The sequence below is a fragment of the Podarcis gaigeae genome (genome assembly GCF_964106915.1).
Source record: "Podarcis gaigeae genome assembly, chromosome: 2".
Taxonomy (NCBI): Eukaryota; Metazoa; Chordata; class Lepidosauria; order Squamata; family Lacertidae; genus Podarcis; species Podarcis gaigeae.
In genome coordinates this window covers 27650007-27672297 of record NC_139679.1, presented here as the reverse complement: position 1 = coordinate 27672297, position 22291 = coordinate 27650007, and the positions used below count along the sequence as shown (strand labels likewise).

The following is a 22291-nucleotide window of genomic DNA, read 5'->3' as shown; positions in this document are numbered from 1 at the left end:
CTTCCTCATTTGTCATTTTCATCATCTCCTCTACAGGTGCCCTCTGTCTTTGAGCTCTTTGCTCTCCTACTTTTAAGGCTTGCCGGGTTCTGGGAGATGGTGGGTCTGGAATGCTTTCTAATGACAACATGTCAGCCGGGTGTTGTTCTGGCTCTCCCATGACTTCCCAGCTTCCCCCCTCATCTGCCTCTGAGCTTCTACATCCCTCGAACTCCAGTTGTAAATCTATACTGCCTTCCTCTTTCTCCTCCCTGGAAGGGTGATGATGGGGAGGCGGTCTCCACCAGTGCTTCTCTGCCCAGTCCCTGGCAGTACCTGGGTAAGTGGTCCCCAAGTTCTCACTGACACTCCTACTGGGAAGGGGGGGATATCTAGTTTTCAGCATCACAATGTATCTCCAGCTAGACACCGTGATATATTGATAAGGATGGAGCTACGTAGAGGCATTGGCTGGCTTCATGGTTTTTCCTGTATTGTCATTTTTGTATAGCGTGCACACACACTTCATGATTCACAATGTATTACCCAGTCAAAAATGATAAAACTGTTGCGTGTTCAGACTGAGAAACCTCCCCCCTAAATAAATTCACACTTGACTCAAATTTGGGTTTTGGTTTTTGGCAGAATTTGGGCCACAACTTTATTGATTACAGAATGTGTCTGGTTGCATAGGCTCTGGTTCGACTAGCTCCCTGCCATGCAGGTAGCGCTGACCCAGGGTTCCAGCATAGGTCAGCCAAGGGTGAACACCTGGATAAGTGGAAAGCCGGGAATGGGCTAACTCCGCCACCCAAATGTGCCCCTGGACTCAGGCACGGGCACAACCCCCTCTCAGGGGTTGACCAAACCATCAAGTCCCTGGATTCCTTTAGCGGAATACCCTTCTCATACGGATGGCAAGAGCTTTCTCCCATCCCTATCACCTGAACCAGAGTCTATCCGCAACCTTACAAGTTGTGATGATTTGCTATGCGGCAGGCGAAACCCAAATGGCAACAGCCAATCAGCCAAGTGGGGAAAATTCCTTTTTTTTTAATAAGATTTTTTATTAGTTTTCCAACACAAATTAAAAACAAAACAACACACAATACATAAACAAATACATAAACAAACAAAACATATAAACATGTATACTTTCAAACCTCCTTTTCATAGACCTTACTTTCCAGACTTCCCCTTACCTCTCCCTTTCTGCATCCCTATTTTAAAGTTTTTTCAACAACTCCTCACACCAAATGTCTGATTACTTATTTTCTTTTTTAGCTTCTTCTCATACTTAATCAATTACAGCTATAATTTTATATTTTCCATTTCCCTTGACATTTTAGCACTCTTCAATTTTACAACAGTTCTTAAGATATACTTTAAATTTCTTCCAAACTTCTTCCACCATCTCTTTTTCTTGGTCACGGATTCTGCCGGTCATCTCCGCAAGTGGGGAAAATTCCTGCCGTGCCCCTGTCCCAACGGCATAGCAAGGTCAAGCGCAAAACCTAAAAGTAGGGAGAGGTGGGCAGATGTTCCGAATGCACGCGCCGAAAGAGGAAGCTCTGGGTCATGTGCATGTGTATAAATAGGTCCCTCAAACAGCTTGGACTGTGTCCCATTGGCCAGATTGTACCCAGTTTCGAGGGACCTACCAATTGGGTGTTGTGGCTGACCAATTGTACCCACCCACAACACAGGGTGTTGGTTATCCGGGTCTCAATGCAACACATGCCCTCTTTAAGGGAGGACCCGATATATCACAATATAGACTTCAAACCAGTTTTGGATGATGTATCAATATATTGCTCAGCCCCACTAGCCAAGGGAAGACTTGCCTCCACATCATGGGCTGAGTGAGTTCCTCAGGGGTCCTCAGTGGAAACTGATGCCTGGCAACTGCCAATAAGGCAAGAGTTACCTCCTTCACAGGCCCTGCAACCTAGTTCCAGCTGCTCATACCTTCTCCCTTGTCTCTTCTGCTTTAGTAGGCAGAGGCCAAAGGCAACACCAGAGGAAGGCTGAGGACGAAGGCAGGAAATGCCGACTGGATTATCCTGGCGCCGTGAGGACACCATGTTATTTCTGTTGCCAATATCAGGCTTGAATGAGATTTTCATTTTGAGAATCTTTTGCACGCTACTTTGAAAGCCTCTCAGGGCTATAAAGTAGGATATAAATATTCTGAATAATAACAGTTTTAACTTGTTTGAACACAGGATGTTGTATTTTATTGTTTTAACGCAATTGTTGTAAGCTGTTCTTGTATCTTAACTCATGAAGGGCAGTTTAGAAAGTGACCAAAAAATTACCGTACTACCATATGATTCATGACCCATCCCCATTCCATTTTCCCAGTCTAAGGCTACAATTTGATATACACTGATTGGGACTTTCTGAAAATACATATACAGAATTGCACTCTTAAGGACCTCCCTCCCAACCGACTATTTGTCCCATGCTGGGGTCAGGGGTACAGATACAAGATACACATGCTTGTATTTTCCCCCATTTAGCAAATAATACCTAGAGGAAGCAATATAGATCAGGGAATTGGAACATAAGGAAGAGTCCACTCTGCTATGCAGTTTTTCTGATTGAATTAACAGTTCTTTGCCCCTATGGCTGCATTAAAAAACAGACAAACTGAGGGATTAAAATCTCAGCAAAACATGCAGTTTGGCCATTTCGTCTTAGGCTCTTTCACTCAACATCTGTTTCTTTTGGAGTTTTGCAATTGAGCTCATGGTTATGGTCTCTTTTTTTGGCATTTTCAAATATGTAATTTACTCCATTTCAAAGAGATCACTAGACTCAGAGTGATTTAAGAAGCAAAACTGGGATCACATTCGTTGATTTTCCAGCTGACAGGAGTAAGTTAATTTTAAACTGCCCAATGAAGCTTTAAAACTCCTGTCCAGCCTTATTATTAGCAGCTTAAAATTTATAGAGTGAGACTCTACTTGGTGATAGCTGTTTGGTGGTCAAGAAACTTGGAATAATGAGGTCCCACACCATGCAAAGAAAACCCAGTTTAACACTTGCAGTACCCATTTCAAAGCGGATTCTATTGTGCCCAAGACACACACAAATCTAGGTCTGTGGATTTTTGTTTATTTATTGCACCATCAATGTGTATGACACTTTACAAAGTACAGAAGCAAGAGGTCCCTGCCGCAAGGGGCTTACAATCTCCAATAGACAGCAGAAGATACAGCAGAGGAAGGGGGAAATAAAAAGATGGGTAGGCAGGGGAAGAATGTGTGATTATTTCAGTTAAACTTTGGCTTAATTACAAACTGGTACAGCGACTAGGGTGATGAGGGTTTGGGAAATTCATAGAGAACTGGTGAAGGGAACGGGGTGTGGAGAAAGAGAGAAAAGGAATGTCATTAGGAGAAAGTGGCCATAATATTTGAAACAGGTGTTTCAGGAAGAAATGGTTGCTCAAGCGATCAGGAGGACCCATGCTGGCTTTTCAGGGACCTTTACTGAAATATCAAGGAGGCTAAATTGTGTGGTGTGATAGACTTGTGCAGGGAAGCTTGAATTCAAATTTGTGTTCTGAAGCAAACTGGGTTTCACTGAAGATATAAGAGACTCTTGAATTTATAGATGATGATAGATGATGATGATAGATAGATAGATAGATATAGATAGATATAGGTGTGTGTGTGTGTGTGTGTGTGTGTGTGTGTGTGTGTGTGTGTGTGTGTCTTGTTCAGTCATTTAGTCATGTCTGACTCTTCGTGACCCCATGGACCAGAGCACGCCAGGCACTCCTGTCTTCCACTGCCTCCTGCAGCTTGGTCAAACTCATGTTAGTAGCTTCAAGAACACTGTCCAACCATCTCGTCCTCTGTCGTCCCCTTCTCCTTGTGCCCTCAACTTTCCCAACATCAGGGTCTTTTCCAGGGAGTCTTCTCTTCTTATGAGGTGGCCAAATATTGGAGCCTCAGCTTCAGGATCTGTCCTTCCAGTGAGCACTCAGGGCTGATTTCCTTAAGAATGGGTCGGTTTGATCTTCTTGCAGTCCATGGGACTCTCAAGAGTCTCCTCCAGCACCATAATTCAAAAGCATCAAATCTTTGGTGATCAGCCTTCTTTATGGTCCAGTTCTCACTTCCATACATCACTACTGGGCAAACCATAGCTTTAACTATATGGGCCTTTGTTGGCAAGGTGATGTCTCTGCTTTTTAAGATGCTGGCTAGAAAGCAGAGGGGTTTGTCATTGCTTTTCTCACAAGAAGCAGGCATCTTTTAATCTTGTGACTGCTGTCACCATCTGCAGTGATCATGGAACCCAAGAAAAGCGGCTGTGGGGGGCTGCAGGCAGAGAAGCAGGGCAACAGATAAGAAGGACAAATGCATTAGACTTTGCAGGTGACTGACTGATGGCTCCCATTGCTCCTCTGAATTTTGCCCTGTGTACAAACAAAGGGGGCTGGCTGAAAGTGTCACCCTGTGCAGTGCAGTCAAGGATGGAAGATTGTTTTGGGTTCTGCTGGCGTGAGAATGGAGGATGCAGGAAGGTGAGAGAGAGAGAGAGAGAGAAAGAGAGAGAGAGAGAGAGAGAGAGAGAGAGAGAGAGAGAGAGAATCTGTGATCTGAAGTTACACATTGGCATTTCATCCTAGGTTTACTCAAATGCCTTTCAGCTGTAGCCCTGTGGGAGCCACATTTCTGTAAAGGAGCAAACCCCATATGGACAGTGGCTACACAAACCCCTGACTGCACAACGGGTTCCGCTCATGTGGCTGTGTCCCTCTCATATCTCTGGCATCCATATGATGATGAGGAACTCGCAGGAATAAAAATTCTCTGCTACCTGCTTCCTTTTCTTTGTTTCATTTTCCAGTGCAAGCAGCAGCAGCAGCAGTAGCTTTTCAGAAAGAAGAAATGGGCCAGGGTATCCTCAACAGTGGGAGGATGTGCAAAGAAAAAGCACTGATGCAATTTGGCAAAAGCTGGGAGTTGCGCACCTTGCTCCCACACCTCTGTCTCGCCTGTGTGCAGCCCCTCTGCTTTCTAGCCAGCAGCATTCGCAACCTGTTCTCAAACTTGTCCTGCCACATTGCCAGAGCTCCCTCGCTTTTGAGTTGTCTGTGCACCCAAATTTATTTCCTCCTTGGCCAAACCTGCCTTACAAACTTCCTTGTGCTTCATAGGCCGGTCTCTGCCCGCCCCCTCACTTTCTTCTGCCCAGGCCAAGCACAAAAGTTGACGCAATTCACTTCATTTCCAGTTCTCCACTTGGTTCAACTCAGCCACTGCCCATCTCTGTGCCCAGAAATATTCCAGGCAAAGATATTGTTGCGCATGCAAAACACACACACACACACGGCGCATTAAAGATTTACTGTGGCATAAGCTTTTGTAAACATAAGCCCACCACATCAGATGCTCAAAGATAAATCATATGCCACAGTCTTCCTTCCTGGCTGCATCATTTCTTGCCACAGGTGAAAGCTCTCATTTCTGAATGTTCCTCCACGTCAAAAACTCGCTACTCAAACCACTGTGGCTACTAATGTCTCCTACAGCAGCCACAGAAGGTCTCAGTAAACATCACCTCAAAAATCTACAACACATGGGAGGCCGTCTAGCCTAGGGTTGCCATACGTCTGACATTTCCCAGCCATAGCTGGGATTCGGCCGTCAGAAACTGTGTTTTTTGCCTGGACTTCCACTTTTTGAAATATGACAACCCTAGTCTAGCCTTCAGTTTGACATGCTGGTATACCATGCACAATGTGGGGTGCTTTTCACTTGAGACAATATTCTGGCCTGATCTTGCTGTGCAGCATGCAAAAGAGTGTGATTCAGATAGCACTATGTAGGAAGTGGAATACATGAAGGCAGGAACTGGGGTCAGAGTGGTACAGCCAGGCTTTTCATACTGTTGGCTTTAGTAGGGCAGAAGACACTGTAGTAAAGCTATCATAATTTAGACCCAACTATTAACTGGTCTACTTGCATGTAAGGGTGCTAAACTCTATTCCACTTTCCACTGGTGGCATGAATTCAACCTTGGTCATGTGAATTGGTTTCCGTCTGTTCGTTGGTGATGCAGTGCGAGGTTTACAGCTGTAGACTGATTGCTTTTCTCGGCCACTTTCCCAGCCATATACGGTAATATTTTTACAAAAGTTGGGTGCCACCCCCACACTCTGCAAGACTCCAGGGGATTTCAGACACTCACCCAGGGTCAGTACTCCTTTGGAGAATTAAAACATGGCGAAGACTGTTGTAGCTTTAAGAAAAATGGCTTATTTACCTGTATACACCTTCAGTCTCCATGGAAGAAGTCCAGATCTTACAGCATGGTCGTTTCAAGAGGGGCTTGTCTCCCAAAGCACTGTAGCTCTGGAGTTCGCGCATCTCTCCTAGCCAGCCTTCCCAAGATGGATCCCACTTTTTCTTCTTCCTTCTTCTTCCCAGAACACTCTGCTAAAAGCTTTCTTTTCCAGTCACCTCACACTCAGCTACCCTGGCAACCTTCCAAACCCCCAGTTTCTGTTCACACCTCAGGGCAAGGGGGTGGGGACAGTTCTCTTGCATTGCCAATGCTCTCAAGGGCCCTGTATTGTTTCTTAATTGCCCTAGCTTGGCCAGGTCATTTTTTGTATAAGCTAGCCCAGGAATTCTTCTGCAGCTCGTCTTTCTCCCTTCACACCCCAAATCATCAAAATCCTACCATTTCTCAATTTCTAGGGTGTATGGGGTCCCCTCCCCCCCCAAAAATACAACAATATTTAGACAGGGGCCGGCTTAGCCTAGCGGTTACTTCGACTCTACATTTGCAGAATCACTAATTGCTTAATGGCAGTTCAATACTCCACGGGTGCTGTCTGGCTACTTTAAAAAGAAACACACAAAAACAACATTTAGACTGATCTTCACTAAAAGCCTTTGCAGCCCATGTAAGCAGCAGCTATTTTTCCTTAACCATGCATCTTCGGGAGAAACATTGGCCCTCACAGGACAAACAGCTGGCACAGGAGTCAGACAAATATGTAGCTGAAAGACACTGCAGAACAGGTGTTTGCTTCAAACTTTAGTAGGCTTGGAACGTGAGTCTCTCAACAGCCTGGAACTTCTTTTGTGTTTTCCCAAAGTCGCTCAAAACAGGGGAAGTTATTGTGCCGATATGCTGATGTGTCTCAGCTAGTCACGAAACGTCAGTCCCAAATGTCATTTCGAAAGGAGTGGAGTTAATGGGAAAGGCTTTCACCTTTGTGTTGAAATGTGGCTCTAGTCCTTAATGTACATTTCTCAAGAGAAGGCATCTGTCAGTGTCACAAGCCCCAAGAGAAAGGCAGTTTGAAAATTCTTGGCTCAGCACAGTGCCGGCATGAGAAGAGTGACAGGTGTTTGAACTTTCAGGTTTAGGAGTGAAAGCTTTGTTCACATGATCAGATTTGCTATAGGAGAGACATCGGAGTCACTTATGCCAAAGGCCATCTGAAACCGCTGCTATGTTTGCTGAACTAGAACAGTGTTTCCCAAAGTGGGAGATACCCAGGGGTGGAGGAGGGGGGGTGCAGTGGAGGCGGGCCACCCTGGGTGTCACCACTGAGGGGGGTGGCAAAATGCCAGGCGGCACTCACCACGAGGCCTGCAGCGTGCCCGAGCCACGCATCTCTCCTGGGAGTGACGCGGTGGTTTGGGTGTCCGCAGGCTCCGTGCTGCCCCAAACAGTCAGTCCACCGCCTCCCCCTCAGCCGTGGGGCAGCTGAGTGGGAGGAGGCAGGCAGAGTCCTCGGAGGCCGCGTGAAGCATCCTAGGTTCAGGTCATGCAATGCCCCAGATGCCCGATCGGCTTGCTCTGCCACCACCCCCTGGGAACACTGGAATGATCCAGGGGGCGGTAGTAGCCTCGGGTGCAGATGGGGGGGGGGTGCTGAATAAAAACAAGGGGTAGTGGAAGCATAAAGAAAGAAGAAAAATCATTCATACATGTTTCATCTGTTGTGTAACGACGCTTACCGGTGTAACATTGCGTTAAAGTCGTAGTGATTATTTTCCAAACAAACACACAAAATGCAAGATATAGGACGTAGGTAAAAATATAGATACAGTCATACCTCATGTTATGGTCGCTTCAGGTTACGTGTTTTCAGGTTATGGACCGCGGGAAACCCGGAAGTATCGGAACGGGTTACTTCTGGGTTTTGCTGCTCACGCCTGCGCAGAAACGCCAAATTGTGCCAGTGCCTTCGCAGACGTGGCGCTTCAGGATGCCAAGGCTGTGGGTTGCGGACGTGCCTCCGTCCCGGATTACATCTGCAACCCGAGGTTCCACTGTACATGAAAGAACACAAATTTGCCTCTGCATCTTTCTGCTTGTTTGCTTAAAGAAGGTAGATTTCCAGGGGGTCACTGAGCTTTTTCTTTTTTTTCCCCTGAAAAGGGGCGGTAGGCGCAATAAATTTGGGGCCCCCTGGACTAGAGGGTATATTTTCAGAGCTACAGAAGCAGGCTGCTTGTGACCATCTGCTTGTGATGTGGAGATTGCCATGGGTTCATAAAGGGACGGACTGTAACTCAGGGGCAAAACATCTGTTTTCCATGCAGAATGTCCCAGTTTCGGTCCCTGGCATCTGAAGAAGGGGGTGGGGATTACTTCTACCTTAAACACTGGAGAACATCTGCTCAAGAGGGTTGAGGGAACCTAGAACAGATTTAGCAGGTATTTATATCATGATAAAAGTGCCATGAGTGATAGCACATAATGGCTGCTATGGGCAGCAAAAGAAAAGGGTGTCATGCCACAAAAAACCTACAATATATAGTTCAGGTGAACTGGCCCACCCACAGCAGCTTTGTCATAGTCACCACAGACCCTCCAATTGTCCCTTGGACAGTTCCAGATTTACAGAAGCCATCCGGGTTTCTGATTTGATCCTGGAATGTCACTCTTTTCCTTAGAAGGTTTTCATCACAGAAATGTTGGAGGGTATGGAGTTAGGTGACCACCCCCTCCCCAAGCCAAGGAGATAAGAAACTATACAACCTTTAGAAGACTTCTAAAGGCAGCGCTGTTTTTAAATGTTGAATGTTTTAAATGTTAAATGTTTTATTATATTTTTATATATGTTGGAAGCTGCTCAGTGTGGCTGGGGCAACCCAGTCAGATGGGTAGGAGAGAAGAAGAAGAAGAAGGAGGAGGAGGAGGAGGAGGAGGAGGAGGAGGAGGAGGAGGGAATAGGACATCCCTATTTTCATTGGAGAAATGTTGGTGGGTATGCCACGCAGGTGGCGCTGTGGGTTAAAGCCTCAGCGCCTAGGACTTGCCGATTGAAAGGTCGGCGGTTCGAATCCCTGCGGCGGGGTGCGCTCCCGCTGCTCGGTCCCAGCGCCTGCCAACCTAGCAGTTCGAAAGCACCTCCGGGTGCAAGTAGATAAATAGGGACCGCTTACCAGCGGGAAGGTAAACGGCGTTTCCATGTGCGGCTCTGGCTCGCCAGAGCAGCGATGTCACGCTGGCCACGTGACCCGGAAGTGTCTCCAGACAGCGCTGGCCCCTGGCCTCTTGAGTGAGATGGGCGCACAACCCCAGAGTCTGTCAAGACTGGCCCGTACGGGCAGGGGTACCTTTACCTTTTATGCCACTAGTGTGGAAGGAGCATAGTGGGATGTACCGGTACATACAGAAAAAAGTGATATTCCGGATAGTGTGGACAACCAACTCCAATGCCACATGTAGTTTACAGAGGAAGAAGAGGAGCCATGGAATCTTAGGCGACCCCCAACCAGACTATTCTTCTTTTGCCACATCTAGAGCTGCACTGATTCTCTCATTTTCATTTGCTTATTTATAGGTTCTGGTATACCGTATATTTATTTCTATTTAGCATCTTTACATCTCTTCATAATTCACTCTCAATATATTTGCATTCCTGTTCTTATTTACTGAAGCATCTAGGGTAGACCTAGAATTTTTTTACTCTGAATGTATTGTCTCTTCCAACTTCTTGGGATATTAAGTAACGTCCAGCTGAAAATATTTTCCTTCTGTCTTGCCTGTCGAGTGGAACTGAACCTAAAATGGAAGAGAGTGACAGATTTCTACCCCAGACCCATGATGCAATTTCGCAGATGGTGAGATGCGCAACCTGAGCGCATCCCCACAGGCAGTAAGTCAACATGCGCCTCCTAATGGTCATATGGACTGACCCTAAAGGGCAATAGACGAAGAAGCTAGATTGGATGGCAGGGACTGTGAGAGCAGGAAGAGGGGAGATAATTCCCGAGGCCCTCTTCTACATGGGACTGAATTCACATTCCTTGGCAGGGGAGGGGAGCTTTTGCATTCTTTCCCAATCTGTGTGGTTTCTCCAACCCCAAATTCCTCTTTGATTTGAAACTCATCTGTCTCCCACCTTTAAAATGAAACCATATTGCGAGGCAGCTCACAACGAGAAATCTGGAAAATATATAGGACAGTCAATGAGAACCACAACTAAACCGAACGCGAAGATACTAAACAGAAGCAATCAAATCTAGGTCACTGGCTGACTACCTGATTAATAATAAAAAAAAGATTTCATTTTTCTTTTGGTTTTCTCAACTGCTCTGGCTGGAAAGACTCTGTCCTGTGCCCAGATGGTTCGTGGATGGAATCTGCAGCAGGGGCCACACGCTGGTTTGTATGAGGGTCCCAGGTTTCCCAGATGTATACATACCATACAACAAAAATGTCTGCGGGCAGAAACCCCACAAAGAGGACACCAATAGCCTTCAGGGCAAGGAAGAGCAGCAAAGCTAGGGGTTTAGAAGAACAGAGAGGTCCAGGGAGTGATTTCATCTGTTTGTTTTGCTGGAGAAAACCTGAGAGTCAATATGATCTTAAAAACTCCCCGAATGATTCATGCCAAAGCAAACAGTCTACCTCGCATCCTTCCTCCATCGTGCTTAAAACCGTGTATGCCACGTTTGCACGTGACTTGTCCAATTTTCTTTTGCAGCCCCAGCACAAAATTGCACACACTCCAACATTTCTCCAGTGAAAATAGGAAGGTCCCATTCCATAATCATAATTTTTAATTTTTACTATGTATACCCCACACATCTTACTGGGTTGCCCCAGCCACCCTGGGTGGCTTCCAACATATATAAAAACATAATAAAACAGCAAACATTTTTTTTAAAAAAACTTCCCTATACAGTCATACCTCAGGTTACAGAAGCTTCATGATTTCGGGTTGCGCACTGCGCCAAACTCAGAAGAACCAGAACGGATTACTTCTGGGTTTCGGCACTTGTGCATGCACAGAAGTGCTAAATCGTGCTTTGCACATGCGCAGAAGCACCAAATCACAACCCACGCATGCGCAGACGCGGTGCTGCGGGTTGCGAACGTACTTCCCGCACGGATCACATTCGCAACCTGAGCTTCCACTGTAGAGGATTGTCTGCAGACGGCTCAGGGGTCGGATAATTCCATATCCTTAAACATTTGTCCGATGAAAATCAGGATGTCGTAAGGAAAAGTGTGACATTCTGGTATCAAATCAGAAACGGGGGTGGCTTCCCCAAATCAGGGATGTCCCTGGAAAATAGGGACACTTGGAGGGACTGCAATAAGCTATGCATAAACCATTTAAATCAATGGACAGAGGCTGTCTTAAATTATAGTTTCAATGTCTGAAGGAAACTTCTTTCCATGCCTGGTCTGGTCCATCATCCCCACATGAGCCTTATGAAGCAAGTCTCATTTTTACAGATGTGATCAGAGGCTGTCAGACTATGATCTGCGTAAAACCACAAAATGGTTTCTTCATGGAGCTTTAAGTGGAATCTAGGACCACCCCCCCAAGGCCCAAGTCTATCCATAGGACCACTGTCGTGGTGGTCTGTCATAATGTCTGATTCTATATTTTTAGTGTACTAGTTGTATTTCGATTCTAACCTTGGGGAGCTGTCCCCCCTTTCCTTCTATTCTTAATCTGTGGTAGGAAGGTTACATCTGAAGTTGTGTATGAAAGGCTACCTTTAAATGAAATGCAAATGTGTGCAAAAATATCCCTACAGCTTTTTTAAAAAAAGTTTTTAGATGTTCTTAATTGCTTTTTTTTAAAAAAAAATCAATGTATTGTTTTATTGCTTTTTTGTAGACTGTCCTAGGCATTTTGGGGGAAGAAAAGGCAGGATGTACATTTAATGGGGAGGAGAGAAAAGAGTGAGACATGTCAGGAAAGGTTTGGAGTGCATTTCATTTTGTGCACTGTACCCCATTCTGTTATGATGAAGGGCTGGATGGAAATATCCTAAATGAGTAAAACAAGCCCTCACCCCAATTGCTGCTTTCCCCATTCAAATTCTCCATTTAGCCGAAGGTGCTTTTCCCTAAGGGCATGTGTGAATGGTGCACAATTTCTTTCATGGGTTATCTACAAATGGTGCAACTATGTTTGAAATTTCAAGGTGGTACCTTTGGAGAGGGTCTGGCATTTGCATACATTGTGTGACCAGGGTGGGGTGCGGGGGGGATGACACACAAAGCCAGTCCATTCACCCTCCGTCAGTCCTTTCACCTGTGCCGGGAATCAGTCTGATATAGGCAATGGCAGTCAGAGATGACTTGTTATTCCTATGGTCTGAAAACCCCGTTTCCATTTCAGGGTCTGGAAACTCCTCCACTAAGGAATAATCTCAGAAGCAGCCCAAGTATCAGTGGAGATACTGGAAATGTGAAGTCATGAAAATTCCTGGGTGGGTTGGTAACTATGAAATGGTGCCTCTCTTCCTTAATCTGTACGCAAGACTTCTTTTCAGTAGGAGTGCAGTTCTGGCACCTTTGCAGGTCCCACAGCAGGGAGGAGAGGATGGTGATTTCTGGCACCTTCTTTCTAGAAAAAATAGCCCTGGGCACATATACCAACATTACCTCTATGGGAGACATGGATTAATCTATCCAATTTAAGAATATTCTGAGTGGGCCACAAGAACTGGATATAGTTTGAGAACTGGGGAGGGCAGATCCATTGGATCAGTGACAGGTATGTATTGATCTAATAGTTAAAGCTATGGTTTTCCCAGTAGTGATGTATGGAAGTGAGAACTGGACCATAAAGAAGGCTGATCGCTGACAAATTGATGCTTTTGAATTATGGTGTTGGAGGAGACTCTTGAGAGTCCCATGGACTGCAAGAAGATCAAACCGATCCATTCTGAAGGAAATCAGCTCTGAGTGCTCACTGGAAGGATATCCTGAAGCTGAGGCTCCAATACTTTGGCCACATCATGAGAAGAGAAGACTCCCTGGAAAAGACCCTGATGTTGGGAACGATTGAGGGCACAAGGAGAAGGGGAGGGCACAAGGAGAAGACAGAGGATAAGATGGTTGGAGAGTGTTAAGGGGACGACAGAGGACGAGATGGTTGGACAGTGTTCTCGAAGCTACAAACATGAGTCTGACCAGACTGCGTGAGGCAGTGGAAGACAGGAGTGCCTGGCATGCTCTGGTCCATGAGGTCATGAAGATTCGGACATAACTAAATGACTAAAGAACAACAACAAAAATTCATTGGCCATTTTTATATTAAATAAGGAGGTAACATTGCTTCAGTTATGGATACGGCAGTTAAACAAGCTCCACTTCATTTAAAGTTTAATAAAACGTATATTTATTGCAAACAATAATATACAAAAAGGTAAGTTGTACAGAGAACCAAAAGGGATTTGCAAACAAAACGACCAAAACGGAAACAAAACGGAAACCCAACCTTACCTAAAACTGATTTTTTTTAAAAAGGAAAGATTGTTTTTAAGTTACAGAAATACTTTAGAAATATCTGCTTTTTTAATATAGAAGTAGAAAAGATACCATATTATAAGAGTGCTTTAAGATTTTCTTCTACTGTATTCCCTACAAAACATTAACAAATATAACTTTTTTTAAATAAAAAAGTTGGCTATCTTTTTTTAAAAAAAGCAATCCTTAACTGTTCAGCCACCGCTTCACCCAAGGTCAGTTCCTTGCCCTAAATACCCTCCCAAATCACACAGTGTGAAGAGGTGGAAGATGAGCTGCACACTTTGGCAGCTACCAGTCCAGAACCGCTGCTGCGCAACTGTCGTTCATTTCCATCGAGCTTTCAAGGGGCAAATATGAGCCCCATGGAAATGTGCAAGCCCCATGGAAAAGAAGAGGGCTTCCAAAGCAGCAGGGATTGGTGGCTGCACCCACTGTCGCTTTGCTTCTCTTGAACAGACCAAGGTCTGCCCTACAACACCCATAGAAGGTGGTGGAATCTGGAGGTAGTAGAGTGGATTGTACCACTTTGGTTTGCAAGTTGGGGGGTATCGTTTCTTTCGAATGCTTCCCCTCACCCCCTGTAAAAGAACTCCCTGCAATTATAAACAACAACAATGGAGGGTTTAAATATAAAAATCCCATGGGGGAAGCATTAAAAATGGCAGCCCCAACAGTAGCATCAAAGCTTAAGTGGTACAGTCCATTCTACTACCTTAACTCTGCTGGCCTGTGTACTCCCAGGCGCAATATGTAAATCTGGAAGAGGTGAGGCAGAAAATAAGGCAAATGACTCAGTGATACACTACATTTGCAATCTTTTGTGTCTACAATGAAAAACAACAACAGCATATTTTTTTCCAGTTTATCCTCAAACAGAAAGGAAAAGAAGAAGAAAGGGAGAACAGAAGAGAGGCAGACATACTTGTACAAACCTAAGACACATTCTGAAGGAATAATAATAATAAAAAGTACCAAAACATGGGAATGAGAGGGATAAATAAAATAAAGGGGTTATTGATTTAGACCATAATTTAACGATTAGGCACCATATACCGACTCTGGAATTTCTGTTTACATTACAAGAACTTCTAATGCGGAAAGGGGAAATGGAGGAAAATCTCTTGATTAAAAAACTCTCCCCACCCCCGCCACAAAATAAATATATATACTTTTTTAAAAAAAGAAAAGAAAAGAAAGAAAAACACACACACCAGTGCTGCCATCCATGACCTTTGTTAAAGTCATATCCCTGCCCTGCCCTGCAAATTGGGTTCATAATGGATTTTGCAGGGGGGCTGTTTTCTATGGACTGGTCAGCATCTGTTTCGCACATGGGGAGGGGGCAGTGCCAGAAGCTGAAGAAGGCAAGTCATGGTAGGATTTGTGGCATTATAATCTGGTGTTGCTGGTTGCATTAAAAAAAAGAGAGAGCTTCAGACCTTAAAAAAACTGAACTGTCTTCCTCTGAAGCCTCGTATTTTCCCTTGGCAGTGAGAGAAAGAATTATGCAAGCTCTCTTGGAAGATATTGCAGGGTTGCTGTTAAGGCTTTTCAATAGTGTTTCTTTAAGGCTTAAGGTGTAGATCTTCTTTTTCTTTCAAACCTCCCTCCTCCCCGCAAAAAACCCTTTTACTTACCAGCTGGAAAAATAAAGTCTCTTTCCAAATCCACAACATCACATTGAGTAACTGATCACTGGTTTGTTTTTCCTTTATCCACATTTTTTTTTTTTTGCTGCCTAGAAGCAGAAGACCATTAACTATACAAAAATACCTCTGGCTAAGGCATGCCATTTTGCTAAGTGTTGTTTAGCTGTCAAAATAAGGAGCATTAAAAAAAAAAAGTTTCTCTAAAAACAAGAAGTACAATTAACATATAAAATCCCCTCAAATTGGTAACGAATCATACACAGTACATACTAAACAAAACAAAACAAAATACTTAGAATAGAGCATATTCCTCACAGAGGAATACTTTTGAGTTTTGTAATAATAAAAAAATTATTCGCTTTTCATTTTTAGTTATTGTTAAAAAATAATCACCAAGTCCATACCTAGGCGAACTAAGCTGGCTGTTTTGGGAATGAAAATCGCCTCCAAAGCAAAAGTTCTAAGTCCACCATGGAATGTTTGTTTATGGAGCAGGATTCTCCAGCTGATTTCAGAAGGATGCTGTAGTACACAAAGCATTCTGGGATTTTCCTTTCTCTTACTTGTTTAACTTGCTGCTTCTTCTTTCTTTTTTTTAAAAAAAGAAACTTTCACCAAAGTCTGAAGATGCTTTTTGCTGTCCGTCAAAAACCTTACGGCCTGGTGAGCTGTGTGTAGACAGGCTGCTCCCAGTGTTGTGGGCTGTGGGTCTGAGGAATGGAAGGCACCCCGGCAGTGTCTGCAATGGGCGTGTACATCGGCCTCTGGGCGGGGTTCATGTACGTGAAGGTAGAGTAGAGGCTGGAGCTCTGGCCGGCAGCATGGCTGTAGTACGAGTTGGAGCTCTGGTGGTCTGTGTAGTCGTACTGCGAGCGGGTGATGGTGGGGTAGGAGGAGCTGTAGTGCTGCAGGTTGAAGGAGCTGTAGCTGATCTGCTGGGGCGAGTGCTGCTGCTGCTCGCTGTAATGGCTGGGGCTCAGCTGCTCTGTCTTGATGTGTGTCCTCTGCTGGGCCTGCCCTGGCTCGCTGCTCAGCGTGGTCAAGGTGTGCTGGGGTTGCTGTGGGGCCTGCTGCGGCGCTTGGGACGGCTGTGGCTGAGACGGCGGCTGTGGCTGCTGCGGCTGCTTGGACATCCAGACATGCCCCGTGCCAGCTGGAGCAGCTGCCGTGCTGCTGATTCCATAGCTGCCGGTATAGGTGACTTGGCCGGGCTGGCCATGGGTGGCCGGGACCCCGGGGTGGCCGTTGGGCGGGAGATACTGGTCAAACTCGTTGACGTCAAAGGTCTCGATGTTGGAGATGACGTCACTGCTGAGCTCACCAATGTCCACGTCTCGGAAGTCGATGTGGGGCGGCTGCCTTCCTCCTTCCTGCAGGGGGCGCCCTTCCCGTTTCAGGTCCTGCTTACCGGGCTGCACATCTGTTTTAGGGGTAGTGGGAGGGGTCGGTGGCCCTTGAGACTGTCCTGCAGGAAACACAAGAGAAACGGCATCTGTCAGAGTCAGCATGCTACTTTCCCCTCCACCCCTTTGAAGTCAAAACTGCAGGCAGGCCACACCTGGGCCTATCTTCATACTGATAAGGGGTCCAGACAGAGCGCCATAAAGCGCTGGAAATCTAACAGCAGCCATTTTTATATATATATATAAGCAGGAGGTGTTGTATTACGATGATAATTCCATTAATGGTTAACTCTGTCTGGAGGTGAGTGAAAGGAGAGGGTGGTGGTAGGGTGACCAGTAATAAGGAATTGCCACTGAAGATAGCTGTTCAGTTGTTTTGTACAGCCAAAGAAATTTGTACCTGTGAGACTGTGCTCTGCTGAAAAAGAGGACAGTTTATGGAGCTGGTTTGCAAAGGTGCGAACTGGATTGGGACGTTTTGCTGGCAGAAGCAATTGCCTTATGCAAAGAGAAAGCCCTTTTGAATGTGTGCAAATGATGCTGTGTGCTGTCGTCCGTGAGACATACTTACTGACAGTGGTGGCCAATGACCTGTCACCTAAAGAGGACACACACATCTGCACGTGCTTTGCCCCTATCGCACCTGTTATCCTGTTCTATAGAGATGCTTCAGGATGCATAAGGGCAATAGATCGCTAAGTGCACTCTTTTTCTGCATCCACCTGAATGGGAGCAGCCTAATTCATTAAAAGAATAATAGACAGCTCAGTGTGGTGCTGGTAATGCCAAGGTTTCAGGTTCAATCCCCATACGGGACAATGGCATATTCCTGCCTTGCAGGGGGTTGGATTAGATGACCCCTAACAACTCTACAATTCTATTATTTCTACGAGCAGAACCACAGCACACAGCACACTTACCAGAATGTTCTCCAGGGGAATGCACTTCACTCATGCTGGATGAAGACTGGGGAGAATCTGCCTGCAGGGCCTTGAAGATGGCATTCGGGGAGATGTGAGTTTGCTCAGATCCTTCTTCTTGCTCAGCCTGCCCATTCTTGACCGACTTTCTCCTTCGCGGCTGGTACTTATAGTCTGGATGGTCTTTTTTATGCTGCACCCTCAGCCTTTCCGCCTCCTCCACAAATGGGCGCTTCTCACTCTCGTTCAATAACCTGGGCGAGACAGAAAGGGCCTTGTGGTTACTTACAATGGTGTCAACTGCAGAGATTTCCAGAATGTAGCACTTAGGTCATATTTCATTTTGCAAAAAAATAAATAAATATCAGCCTGTCTGCAAGAGCACTGTCCCAGGCAGCTGTTGAAGGCTGCAAAGTTGTGCAAAATGGGCTTCTGGTCATACCAAGGTCACGATCCAGATATATGTGAACATAGGACATTATGCCAAAATGTCCTAGCGGGATAGCAAAGCTGGCAAGGAAGGCAGTTTTTAGACATCCTGCTATCTGAGCATTCTCTCTCTCTCTCTCTCCCCCCCCCCTCTCTCTCCCTTTTTAGGAGCAGACTAGAAACTTTCTCTGGGACCTCTGAGCACTGTCAGGAAAAGGACTTGGTTGTCCAGTACTGCTAAGTTTGCCTCTGCCTGTTCCTTTTCTACATCATCTTAGGGTCCCTTTTGAGAACTCTGCTCCTCTTGCAAGAAATTAACAGAGTGTTTTGGCTACTTTCAAAAAAGACATAACAAAAATCGAGCCACTACAGGGACTCTGCCCTTACTTGGAATTTGGTTGGAGCCATCACTCAATTCCCACCCACCCACCCCCACCAACTAACCCAGGACACACTCACACAAATACAGATTAGGAGCCAACACTTTGGGTGCCTCCAGGCACCAGCACAAACTGCCCACCATTTTTTTTATAGCTAAACTCAACAACAACAACAACAACACAAACCTTTCATTTGCAAATACCATTGATCTCTCTCTCTCTCTCTCTCTCTCTCTCTCTCTCTCTCTCTCTCTCTCGTTTTTCTTGTGGAAAGTCACAAGCTTATGTTTCAATCAGTTGACTCACTTTCTCTTAACTCCCTGCTCCCTCCCTCTCCCCCTCCCTCCTGTTGCAAGTCATCTTTCCGACTCAACCTCCTATTGGTCCACACTTGCCAACTTACACCAACAATCATCACATATCCAAACGTGTGCCATTCATGTTTTGTCTTGAGAACAGGGCTTGAGTTGTCAGAGCTCAACCTTGTAATGTGTTTGTTTTTTAATGGGCAGGTGTGTACAAAATAAATTATTCCTGGGCATGTGCAGAGTGCCTTTCAGAGTAACCACAGCATATATTTTTTTTAATGGGACAGCTCTCTCCAAGGCATAATCTCAAGGCCACTTTAAAAATAAGGGGTTTAGCACTGCCTCATCATTTAGTTGCTGTTATAGTGCAATCCTATGCAGGTCTACTTTGCTGTGAGCCCCTTTGGGTTTATTAGGATTTCCTCCTGGGGAAGTATACATTACAGCCTTATTTTCTGGTGTTGGCATCTCATTGAACACAGCAAGGCTGCCGAACCAGAGCATGGCCTTCCCTTCCCTAAGCTAAAACAGGACCTCAAATATGGACACATACAGTGGTGCCAACTTGAATAAAATATTGGGGGGGGGGGGGCAGGTAAGCCCTGCCCTGCATAATTGATCACATGACACGGCGCGCACACACTATTTGAATGGCAGTGCCCATTAACTTTTTGGGGCGTCCTGGCCCCCTCAAATATTTTAATGGAGGGAGGATGAAGGACCCTCTAGGAGTTAGCTCCTATGAACATATATGCCCATAAACCAAGGTACAAACGACATTTTGATCCAGAACTTCTCTTTCAGAACCCGATCGGATTGCACTCAGAAGTAGCTCCCACCCAGTCCAAATGCCCGGTTTGCCACCTGCATGTGAAGTTCAATGGACACACTCTCCAAGAGCTCCGCGTTAGTTGGGCTCTCTTCACGCTACCTCTGCGGAGGAGGAGGAGGAGCTCAGCATGGGATCTCCAAGCCCCAGATTCCCACCAACCACCCCTTTGGAAACGTCTGTCCCTGTTAACATACATTCTCTCTCTCTCTCTCTCTCTCTCTCTCTCTCTCTCTCTCTCTCTCTCGTGCGCGCACCCAACCCACGCGTGCAATTTCTCCCTTCTGGCCCTGCTCCTGCAGAGCAGGGAGGCAAACTTGAATAAAATATTGTGTGTGTGTGTGTGTGTGTGTGTGGTTTCCAGATAAGCCCCACCCCACATTATCGATCTCAAGACGTGGCACACAAACACCATTTCAATGGCAATGGCCATTAACTGGGGGGTGGGCGGGCGCAACTTTGGGACCTCGGCCCCTAGGACTGGCTCCTATGCTGCACAGACAGACCCCGAGTGGCGGAAAGTAGACTTTGCCAAGGCGTGGTGATGCAAAACGAAGCACAGGAGCCAACTTCTAGGGGCTGAGGTTCCTTCGCACCCCTCATAAAATATTTGAGGGGGCCGGACCCCCCCCCAAAAAAGTTGACGGGCATTGCCATTTAAATTATGTGCGTACACCGTGTCTTTTGATCTGTTAATTATCGAATATTTTATTCAAGTTGGCACCCCTGAAGCTAAACAATCAAACCATGGAGACCCTCCCCGTCCCTCTAACTATGGACTGCGATCCTCTGCACGCTTCCTCCGGAGCAAGCGTGCCAGCGCCCATTTGGCAACCCGCTTCCTTCCCCCCGTTGCGCCCATCCCCAGCGCTTACCTCCAGAGTTTGCCCAGCGTCTTGCTCAGCTCGGCATTGTGCAGGTGCGGATACTGGTCTGCGAGCTTCCTGCGCGCGGCCTGCGCCCACACCATGAAGGCGTTCATGGGGCGCTTGACGTGGGGCTTGTTCTTGCTGGATCCGTTCACGCGCACGGGCATGGGCACGAGCGTCCAGTCGTAGCCCTTCAAGACCTGGCTGACGGCTTCTCGGATGCACACGGGGAACTTGTCCTCGTCGCTCTCTTTCTTCAGGTCCGGGTCGCTTTTGGGGAAGGTGTTCTCTTGGGGACGCGTGTTCTCGGTGTCCGATCCGGAGCCCGACGGGCAAGGGGAGCCGGCCGAATCGTCCGACATGGTGGGGCTGGGGGCGCCGGACAGGCATTTCTCCTGCTCCTCGGTCATCTTCAGGAAAGGGTCGAGGAGATTCATGCGAGAAAGCGACCCGGGGGAGGATATCGGTGGAAATGAAAAAAGCGAGCAAGAGGGGGTGGGAAGAGGGGTGGGTGGGGGGAGGAAGAGGAGGGTGGGGAGGGGTGAAAAAGCGAAAGTGGCAGGGTCTCTTAAAACTGCATGAAAAGAGGCGAGCCCAGCGGCAACGACAAGGAAAAGTTCGCAAGGGGCACCAAAAATGTCCCGCTTGGGTTGCAGAAACTGGAAAGAAGACCTCGGATCTCGGACGCTTTTGCAAAATCGCTGCTGCTGCTGCTGCTGCTGCAGATATTTGCTCTCAAGCAACGGACATGTGGGCAGCTTTTTCGTGGATAGTCAATGAGGGGCTGTCGGAAGAATATATATTAAAATATATATTCCACCCCTTTCAAAAAAGAAGGAGAAAAAGTTCCTCGGAGTTTGGAAGGTAGAGAAGGAGAAAAAAGAATATATATATATATATATTCTTTATATATATATATAGGCTCCCAAAATCACCTAGTCGGCTTCAAGCTCAGCTCTACTAACTTTCTCTCTGGGTCTCTTTAATAAATACTCTCCTCTGCTATTTCACCTTAGAAACTTTCAGCCAATGGCAGGCCTGCCCCTGGAGGGCTGGCACACAGCTGATTGGCTGAAAAGTTTTTTCTCTCTCCCCCTCCTTCCTCGCCGCTCTCTGAAGGGAGGGGAGAAATGAGCGCAGATCTCAGAGAGGAAAATAGGGGGGGGGGGGGCAGAGAGGGAGGGAGGAGGGAAAGAGAAAGTTTGTCGCGCGCTGCAGTTGAGCCTTTGTACTTCCCAACTCTTGCGCTATATATTCCTCCGAGTAAACTCTTCTCCTTTCTTTTTCTACTTCTTGATCTGGGCAGATTTCTGCTGAAGAAAAGGCACGAAATCTTCCCTAGCAGATACGTCATCGCTCGGGTAAAACTGCAGAACAAATGCTTGCTCGCTCGCTCTCTCACTCGGAAAGAGCTTAGAGATCCTCTGTATGACTCTGTCTGTCTGTCTGTCTATCTGTCTCCCCCCTAGCTTTGAATCCAGTGATTTTTCTGACTCACCTCTCCTATGGGAGGCTTTGTTGTTTTTTTGTTTGCTCATCCTAATGCCTATCCATACTTAAAAGTTTCAGGAAGAGAAGGCGAGGGTGACTTCCTCAGCGCTGCACTGCAATTCACGGCGTGAGAATCTGACCCAGAGGTTTAGTTTTAAATACCACCACCCCTTCTACGCTATATACTTAGGCTAGGACGACTCCTTTTTAAAATGGTTATCTTTAATATCCCTAACTGTGGTCTTACACTGTGCAAAGTAGGGT

The 22291-nt window shown here is 46.2% G+C and overlaps 1 protein-coding gene across 1 annotated transcript; it reads right to left on the bottom strand.

The window, feature by feature from the left end:
- Positions 1-13594: 13594 nt before the first annotated feature.
- SOX9 (SRY-box transcription factor 9) lies at positions 13595-21499 on the bottom strand. Its single transcript, XM_083727629.1, has 3 exons — positions 20543-21499; positions 17722-17975; positions 13595-16863 (listed from the first exon to the last, which is right to left on the bottom strand). Exons 1-3 carry the CDS (start codon positions 20971-20973, stop codon positions 16052-16054), a joined length of 1497 nt encoding a protein of 498 aa, XP_083583755.1. The 5' UTR covers positions 20974-21499; the 3' UTR covers positions 13595-16051.
- Between the last annotated feature and the right edge of the window lie 792 nt (positions 21500-22291).

What these genes read in the sequence shown, in the direction of transcription:
- SOX9 (XM_083727629.1), bottom strand. Translation starts at nt 20,973, where the DNA reads ATGAATCTCCTCGACCCTTTCCTGAAGATGACCGAGGAGCAGGAGAAA. An exon ending in ACGCTGGGCAAACTCTGGAG is followed by an intron (nt 17,976 to 20,542) that starts GTAAGCGCTGGG and finishes TGTCTCGCCCAG; the next exon opens with GTTATTGAACGAGAGTGAGA. An exon ending in TTCCCCTGGAGAACATTCTG is followed by an intron (nt 16,864 to 17,721) that starts GTAAGTGTGCTG and finishes TGTTTCCTGCAG; the next exon opens with GACAGTCTCAAGGGCCACCG.